Here is a 9,985-nt window from a genome sequence, read left to right as displayed (position 1 = left end):
AATATTGGAGCCTATTTGTCTCTCAAAGACCCTAAAATAATAAAGCAGGTAAAGACCAAAAATCATCTCAGAGAAAGCAAAGGTAGAAGCAATGAACTTCCATAGTGGAATTTTCCAAATATGTCCTGATATGACAATTCTAGCCTAAGAGAACAACCCAGAAAATCGGCCAGAATCGTGAGGAAAGCGCTTGCGACCACGATTGTCTTCGTCACTGGAGCATTGTGAAACCCAGAAGGCCCGCCATTCATCTTCCTGTATAGCGACGAAGAATCCGATGGAGGTGCTAGAGGAGAGAAACCTGCCGCAGAACTTCTTCGAATCAACGACGACGCTTCGTCCGGCGCAGATGGAGATCACCCATTCGTTACGCAGCGACGCAGAAGGTTTTCTAGGTTTGGCGAAGAGGGCGACGCAGCGACGGCAATGTGCACCCACTCGCGAGAGGGAAAACCTTGTTTGATTTGACGCTTTCCGCCAGTGATGAGGCAGCAAGTGGCGAGAAAAGTCGGAGCAGAAGCAAACTCGGAGCGGCGCTTGAAGCCGGGAAGAAAGTCGCGAAAGAGGAAATCGCGGGTCAGGGAGAAAAGTCGGTGCGAAGGCGCCAATAAAAAAACACTAATTTTCTAAGGCTCTGATACCATGTTATCAAAAATAACTTAAGAAATCTTATTCCAATTACAAGTTATAAGACCTTATTTATAGTTAAGAGTTTAGGGCCTATTCTAGAAAAAGTCTATAAAAAATAATAAATATTTATAACCAATACCTATAAAGATCTCATTGTAGTTCGAGTACAAGTTTCCTTCAACTTGTGGTATTCAAGTCATTTTGGTCATGGAGACTTATATTTTGACATCTTAAGCAAATGTCTCTACAGAGGTGTGGATCCGGGATGATTAGGTATGGGTCGATGTGTCCGAAGGTGATCGAGTAGTCCATAGAGGATTCACTACTCTTTTTATTAGGAGATGTATACCTTATGGTCACTTGTCAGGATTGTTACTTGTAAGTCTTTGGCCAAAGCAGAAACACTTCAAGTGAATGGTTCTCTTGGACAAATGTTTTGAGTAATTTGAATCCGCAAGACAAGGAACTACTACTTGGGCTAGGTGTGACATAGTCACATAGACCATGTTCTGAATTAAACGGGTATAAGATGGATGAAAGGAATAGACTCATGAACAACTGTAGCTGCTAAAGGGTTCAGAAGTGTCTGGAATCAATTATGATTTTTCGGTTAATTGGACGTCATGATGTACTAGTAGGTGCCACTCTTGATCGATCCATAATTAATGATTAATTATGGATGTTCAACATAAATCGGGAACCTATAAGGTTACATACATTATGAGATTATCCAAGAGATAAAATAAGTTTGAGAATTAGATTCTTAGATCGAGAGAGATTGAGTCTGGTTGGATCAGACAAATGACAAATATGGAAGATATTTTATTGGAACAGAAGCACGGATGAGCCACATCTTTTGAAGAAAAAGTGGATCCTCTTTTGTTTAATAATAAATCAAATTGGTTTGGTTTTAATTAAAAGGTGGTTTGGTTTTGAACCAACATTGTTTGGTCTTGAATCAAACTTAAGGCTATCAGTTTGGATTTTGGACTAATGGATATGGATTTTGGTTTGTGAATCAAATTCGTTAGAGATCTATAAATATATCTTTATGGGAAGAGTTTTCTAACGGATTGAGAAACCTAAGAGTTAGGTTTTCTATCCTTGACCCGGTCGCCTAGAGCGTTCCAGTCGCCTAGAATCTATTTCGGTGAACAATTTGGTCAACCAAACTTGCTCTGGTCTTCGTTGAACCTTTGACCCAACCTTTGGGCATGCAATCCAACTTCTTGCACATAAACTACATGCAAAACAACAAACAAAATCTAGTACTTGATCTACCTAACTTACTAGGTCTCATTTGTCCAGTGTTAAACTCTAAATTTCCCTTAAACATATTGTTTAAACCAAACTATCAAAACTCTGGAGTCCAATTGCACCAACAAGCTTAATGCCCCTATAGTTCTCACAATTTTATGTCTTATTTTTTTTATAAAGGTTGACTAAAGCACTTATCCTCTATTGGCCAAACATTTTCTTCAAATATCGTTTCAATATTAGGTTGAATAACTTCTGTAAGTCATTTAATACCTTACTTCCCTAGGTACTTCTATACCTTTTTCTTAATATCATACAATCCAATTGTTTTTTTATTTTGCACCCGTTTAACGCCTGTTGCTTTTTTATTTTGGTTCCTCCTACATATAGATAGCATTTTAGACAATCTATAATGTGCCGTTGCTATTTCTGTTTTAACTTATTGAGTGTTTTCTGGTTTTGTTGTAATCTCCTTCAGTTACATGGATGCATATGGTTGTATCTTGTCTTTTGTTGCTATACCACTTCCTATGCCCATGCATTAATTTCTCTTTTAATTCGGTAATACAAGATTCCATTTTGAATTACATCTGCTATGCTTCTATAAAAAACATTCAGTCTAATCCCTTTCTCCTTTCTGCTTTCTACAGCTCTGCTAAGTGGGATAGCTCTTGGACTTGCAAATCCAACTCTTGGCTGTGTTGCACATAAGTTCTCATTGTCCAAATTTAGTACATTTGGTATATTTTTTCTTTCGGGTGAGCAGCAAATAATGGAGTTTGTTCTTATTTCTACTAAGCTAGTTAGAGAGTGTGCTTCTTGAACACCTTCTTTGTAATATAGGGATTATGTTGCGCAGTAGAGAGCTTGGTGCAGCTGTCGAAGCTTGGCCTGCAGGGATTTTTGGGCTAGTATGATCTCATTTTGCTTCTGTGTATTAGACATAAGGTTCTTGCTTGATTTTATCAGAATATTATGTATTAATTTATTAGAAGCTAAGAAAAACAACCTTTTTGTTGTCATCATCTCATTAGATAGTTATGTACTTCTTAAATGGGTTAGTACTAAATATATTTTGTACTTACGCTTCAAAGATAAGTCTTCCCTTTTCTTGTGGATGACTATTTTCATGTATTCTTCTTGTAATCTTCTTGTAATGGAGTAGATCCTTGAGTTTAGGATGTAGGATAAACATCTATGTAATGATGGTGATGTATGAACTTGTTTATGACATTTTCCCTATTCAATGAAATGTTTACCTTTGTTTCATGTGTATTGTGCCTTGAACGTGTTTGATGAAATGTTTGTGTGAGCAAATATGCATGATTATGAGGGGTAGATTACTTTGTAGGGAGATCCTAGGCCGTACACCGGGGCGCCTGAGTGACACGGGAATGCCTTGAACCGGGCGAGTCCGAAGTGATTCCTACATAGTGGTAAACCCCCATAAGGGATATCTAATGGTTGATGGCCACTAGGACAAGGTCCTTAACAAGATACCCTGTGACAGAGGGTAGGAATCTAGTAGTACTCCGGGGCGCCTGAGTGACAGCAGGAATGCCTTGAACCGGGCTATCTAGAATCACCTTTACTAGAGGGCCACAACATAGGACTTCAAGGTCAATTGCCAACAAAGCCTGACGAGGTAGAGTTGGTATTTTGGTTAGAATCCCTACAAGGTGGTAAACATTGAGAGTTAGGGAATGAACATGAATTAGGGACTTCACCTAGCATGGATGTGAAACCGAAATCCTAAACTTATCCATCTCATCCATAAACCCCAAGCCAATCTTTCTCTTCTACTGTCACACACACAACCACGATTCTCAACTCAACCATTTCCCTCCGAGTCTAGATAACTATTACAGTGACATCACTATAGCTAATACACAGTCCCTGTGGATCGATATCTTTTTATTACTTGACGACATTCCGTATACTTGCGGAACGCTATCAGGTTTTCTCGAATTGGTATCGTTTGCTATGTCTTTAGATTATATTGTAATTTGTGTATAGTTATTTTTAACACTATTTATTTCAGAAATAAATAGTTTGTTCATTCTGATTATTATTATTTTTTTGTAGGATAATGCAGTCCTTTCCGCTTTAGATTATGTTCAGACATCGGGGTTTGAAGATCTTCTCGAATCGGTATCGCTTGCTATGTTTTTAGATTGTGTTGTAATTTGTGTATAATTATTTTTAACACTATTTATTTCAGAAATAAATAGTTTGTTCATTCTAATTATTATTATTTTTTTGTAGAATAATGCAATCCTTCCTGCTTTAGATGATCATGTTCAAACACTGGAGTTTGAGGGTCTTCTTGAATCAGTATCGCTCACTGTCTTTAGATTGTGTTGTAGTTTGTGTGTAGTTGTTTTTGAAAAATCTTATGTTTGATTGTTGTACAGCAAAATTTTGCAATTTCTATGATTATGTCACCAGAATGGATACGCAATGAAGAAGCCAAGAATGGTATAGATGAAAATCAACTAAGAAACAATGCTAGTTTTGTGGTAAGCGATCATTCTAAGGCAGTTGAGGCTGTGGCCGTCGTCGCTAACCCACCACCGAGGCAAGTTTCGGCGACAATTGCGAAGAATCCACCCGCGGACGGATACAATTGGAGGAAGTATGGGCAGAAACAGGTGAAAAACAGCAAGTTTCCGAGGAACTATTACAAATGCACACATCCGAATTGCAAAGTGACAAAGAAGATCGAATACTCTACCGAAGGCCATGTCGCGGAAATAATCTATAAGGGCTCACATAGCCATCCTAAAGCTAACCAACAAATGGCCGTAAATGATTATAGCTCAAGAAAATGGTCAGTGGCTGTCAAATTTTAATATCTACTTACTTACTTTTGTTCATGGAATATAATTCTCATATGATTTTGTTTAAATGCTGTTTGTTTTAGGAACGAAGATCATCAGTACATGGATACTGTGGAATTGAGCTCATCTGCTAGATCCGCTTGCCAACCGAAATATACGATTGCGATAGAAAGTTGCCGCGAAGTCTTTGATGATGGATTTCGTTGGCGAAAGTACGGGCAAAAGGTCGTTAAAGGAAACTCAAATCCAAGGTGCGGGGTAACTACTACACTAGTATGATCAACTAAATTAAAAGATGATCGTGTGTCATTCTAATGAATTTTCTCTTACCGATCGATCGATGATATGATCGCGATTCTAATGAATTTCGGATCGATGTGGCTGCTGCTGCTGCAGGAGTTACTACAGGTGCACTCATCCTGAATGCACAGTGAGGAAGCACATAGAGAGGGCACCGAATGATACGAAGATAGTGTTGACGACCTACGAAGGCCACCATAACCATGAAATTCCGGCGATGAGAAACAGCAGTTTGCATCACAATCAAGGCTGCAACAACATGGTGGTAGAGGCAAGAGTTGAGGCACCAACAATGGCAAACCAAGAAAGGGTTCAGGGTCAGGGTCACGGGGGACTTGGAATGCCCTGATCCTCATTTTGGGCCCACCACTATTATGCCTTTTGTGGGCCTTCATGGGCCTCCTCTCTGTTCGGCGAGGTTGGTGAAGATCATAACGCCAAAGGTAGAAGAACGCAGTCAAGAGCTCGGCGCTTCGTCCTCCTCGATGGCACAGTTGGCTTTAGAAGCTAATAATGATGTTCCTCCTATAGGTTCTCGGCCGATGGTGACGATGGTGCCACCTCAGCCACGTCAAATATAACTTAATTTTATTGAGAAAAAATCACATAATACATCACATATATACATAACCTTTTTACGAAAAAAAATCATGTCAATTTTGCAGTTTTTAATTTGGGATGTAAGAAAAAGAAAGACAATTCTAAATATTATTTATTCTAATTTTATCTCTGTTTTAAAATATTAATTTTTAAATAATTTATTTAATCTAAATTTTTTAAATTTCTTTATTGAGTACGATATTTTCATTCTTTTCTTACATTAGTAAATTTTTAAAGAAATATATATAAACATACTGTATTATCCTTTATCGTATCAAACTATACAGATTCTATATTCTTATTCTTTTTGACTATTTACATAATTTGAAATGTTTTTTTTGATTTTTTCTCATAAATTATTTTTTCCAAATTTAATTTTAAAAAACGTGTTAGAAAATTTTATTATTCAATATAACTATTATTAATTGAATTGTGATTTTAATTAATTATACATAATTTTCAAAGCACGGCTAGTTATAGTCTTTGAAATATTAATTCTATTTTTCTTTTTTTATTTTTGAAAACATCTCTACTCGTCTTCTTTGCTTCATTGATAGGGTTTGTTTCAAACGGCGGCGGTGAGGCGGAGCTATGTGGTGGAGATCCAGAGCGAAGGCTTCTCTTCTCCGACCATTGATCCGACGACCATCGCCGATCTACTCGACTCAGGTCTGTCTCCAAACCCTGCCTCTGATCCCTCCTCCTCCTCCCTCACCCGCATGGATCCGCCCCGTCGACGCCTGCCTCCCCACGCTCCGATTCTTCTCTTCGGCACAGCAATGTGAAGATGTTGGGAAGGGCTCCTACGAACTAGGAAGGATCAAGACGGACGAGAATAGTGAAGCGGACGAAAGCCTTACCCGTTTGTGGAATGAGAACATCGACGATGATGAACACGATACCTCTGATATTTTCGCGGACGAGAAGTTCTCAGAAGCTGCCGCGAATGAGTGCGACGTCGTTGCTGACGTCGATCTGGATCAGGTCGAGAAGGTCAGGTCCCTTCTTGGTGGTACTTGGCAAGATTCCTTGGAAACAAGATTGGATCAGATTGACGTGAGATTGAGTGCCGAGCTAGTGGCATTGGTGCTTCAGACGCCAGATGTCTTGCCTCAAAATCTGATTAACTTCTTCATATGGGCTTGGAAGAGTGAAGAGACGGTCAGATCATCAAGGACGGTGGAAATTCTTGTCAACGCTGTCAGTGGTTCTACTGAGCTTAGCAAAATGGAGGCGTACAAGTTGTGGGATTTGGTTAAGGAAATCGGGAAGAATAAGGCGGTGCTGAATACTTCAATTCTTAATCAATTGATTTCTTTGTTTGGGAGATTGCAGAAACCTAGGGCTGGTCTCGAAGTGTTCAACAAGTTTGGCGACTTTGGTTGTTACCCGGATAGGAATACATACTGCTTGACAATTGCTGCCCTTGGCACACGATCCTTGTTTAACACTGCCTGGCCTGTTTGTGAGAAGATGCTTACCTCCGAAGACCTCCCTGATGGCGAGAATATTGGGAAGATAATCACTTTCTTGTGTAAAGGGAAGAAAGCAAAGGAGGCTCATTTGGTTTACCTGATGGCTCAGCAGAAGGAGATGTTACTGCCACGTTCTTGCTTAGATAATCTGGTTAGGAGTCTTTCCGGAAAGGAAGAAACGCTGCAAATGGCTCTAGAGTTGCTAAACAACTATCCTAAGGAATATGTAAGGAATGCCAATCCTATTTTTGCTTTAGTAATTCAAGGTTTATGCAGGGCTAAACAACCTCAGGAGGCCAAACAGTTATTACTTAGGATGGTTCATTCAGGCCCGCCCCCTGGAACTGCCGTGTTTAATTATGTCATCACCGCTCTTTCAAAGGGAGGAGAAATGGAGGATGCCATTTCTCTGATGAACTTAATTAAAGAAAGAGGATTGCAACCGGATATTTACACCTACAGTGTTATCATGAGTGGCTTTGCAGAAGGTGGCCTGATGGACGAGGCCTATCAAATCTATCGTGAAGCCAAGAAGAAACATTCTAAGCTTAGTCCTGTCACTTATCACATACTTATACGTGGTTATTGCAAGATGGAGGAGTATGAGAAGGCTCTTGAATGCTTGAAGGAGATGAAGGAGGATGGAGTACGACCAAATTCAGACGAGTACAACAAACTAATACGATCTTTGTGCCTTAAGGCTCTTGATTGGCGCACAGCTGAAAAGCTTCTGGAAGAGATGAAAGAGAGTGGCGTGTTCCTTAAGGATGCAACACGCAGCCTCATTTCTGCAGTCAAGGAATTGGAAGAGGAAGCAAAGTCTGAATCTGTCGGCGATGAAGTGTAATTTATTCCTGATCCATGTTTAGATAATGTAGTAACTAGTTCTGATATCATCATCAAAAGCAAAATATCAAGTTTTGGCTTGGGAAGGAGCAGTGGAATCTCATAAATAATAGTGTCTTTTCTCTTTATCATATGAGCTGATATACATTAATTACAGACTGAGATTATTGTTTTCGTCATGGTTAGTATTTGAATTTGCATTTCATCCTTGATAAGAGCAATTATTCTATGAATGTCTCTACCTGCAGGAAATACTTGTTTGATTCTGATTAGCTATGAAATGTTTAAAACCATTATTCGAACTTGGTTGGTTTTACTGCTTAACATGCCAGGAGCTGGCCTCATCATTTCCAAATGTGCTGTCGAAGTGCAGTTGTTATGTGGGTTGATTTTTTCGTTATGCACAGGAAGACTCCCTACCATATGTTTGTTAGATTCTAATTGACTGATAGCATCTTTCTCCCAGGTATTAGAAGCCAGTTAAGTCATGGCACAGTTGTGACTGCTGCTCAAGTTACAATGGAGGGAATGCTGAACAGACTAGGTATGTTGATATTTCAGTTGCTAATGTAGTAATGTTAATATCAAGGCTTTACTAAGATATTTAATCATGATAAGAACTGCAGTTTACTTGTTCTCTAACAGTTAATTGGTTCTATGCGCTATGACTTTGTGTTGGCTAAATTGCACCTTTTTTTTCAGTTTTTAAATCAACCAAATTGCTGCAGGATACCATAGTAAATTAGTTTTGAAATATCAATTCCAGTCTATACTCTGATTGATTTTTAATCCTCTTAAATGTATTCCAGCCTATGCATGCTCTTTTGTTCTAATCTCAGTAGTAAAGACTAATCCTCAGTTTCCTTAGGACGGATTCAAACTTTGAGAAAAGTTTTTCGTGTGGAAAATTTTCCATTGTTTATTTCATAAGAAAGGATAGATTATTTTTTCCCGTCAGTCGTTTTATTTATTATGAAATAATAGATAGATAGATGGATTTAAGAATCCATTCGTTTATTAACAATTTTTTCCGTCGGATGGAATGTCTTTCCTTCTCGTGAGTCGGATGACTCTTCGATGTCTTCCTCCAATTTGGAGAATTAAGTATTCTATTAAAATTAAATTAAATTAAAAAATTGAATTAAATTAAATTTTTGAACTAATCGAATAGGATCAAATTTTTAAATAAAAAGCAGACAAATTGAATCAATTAAAATATCGATTAATTTAATTTTCAATCAAATTAATTAAATTAATTAGATTTTTTAAATATTATAAAAAATTTATTAATTAATTAAGAATTTATTAATTTATTAAATCAATTAAAAAGTAACACTAGTCAGTATTCTTAAAGTGTAATAATATCATACGTTATTTAATGTAAGAGCTAAAAGCTCTCACTTGTGGGCTACAATAATATAGCGCTATTGTGCAAGTAAATACTGATCAAGAGCTACTCATGTCGTCATATTTTATCGGTTAGTCAGAACAACCAATCCAAGTTAATCTGCCCATATGCATCATGTTAATTCATTTAGTATCATCAATAAGGTCAGATCTGTTAAGTATCGATAGTATGAAGTATCAACAGTATGGAAAGTCAAGCAAATCTAAAAACGAGTATCAACGAAAGAGTAAATTAGAATATTTATTTTATTTTTTTAAAATAACTCTTCCCATCTTAATCCTCATATGAAACTTATATGTAAACATGAAATAACATTAATTTATTTACCTAGTTTAATGATTTAAAACGCATTGGACTATTTGAAATATCATTGTAATCCTCTTTTTCAAAAATAGTTATATAAACATATATAATCCATTTAATCTGTTTATTCATGTAGAAGGAAATATACGAGTCAAAAAGATAGAATTATCCACTTTTATATATAGCAAAAAGTTTTGAGTGTCCCACTACCTCGTAATATTTTTCTTGATACGACCGATAAAATAATATTTTGTTGATACAAAACACCCGAGCCAATCGAACCTATATAACAAATTGTAATTAGTCTAAATAACTAATTATTCTTC

At 37.4% G+C, this 9,985-nt stretch overlaps 1 protein-coding gene across 1 annotated transcript; it reads left to right on the top strand.

Moving 5' to 3' along the window:
* Positions 1–6,190: 6,190 nt before the first annotated feature.
* On the top strand, positions 6,191–8,163 carry LOC141812590 (uncharacterized). The gene has a single exon (XM_074700599.1). It carries the CDS (start codon positions 6,219–6,221, stop codon positions 7,947–7,949), a length of 1,731 nt encoding a protein of 576 aa, XP_074556700.1. The 5' UTR covers positions 6,191–6,218; the 3' UTR covers positions 7,950–8,163.
* Positions 8,164–9,985: the final 1,822 nt, after the last annotated feature.

This window comes from Curcuma longa, chromosome 19 (genome assembly GCF_044706935.1).
Source record: "Curcuma longa cultivar G26 ecotype Majalengka, Jawa Barat chromosome 19, ITB_CL_G26_1.1, whole genome shotgun sequence".
NCBI lineage: Eukaryota > Viridiplantae > Streptophyta > Magnoliopsida > Zingiberales > Zingiberaceae > Curcuma > Curcuma longa.
Note: the sequence above shows the minus strand (reverse complement) of the source record. Positions and strands in the feature narration are given on the sequence as shown.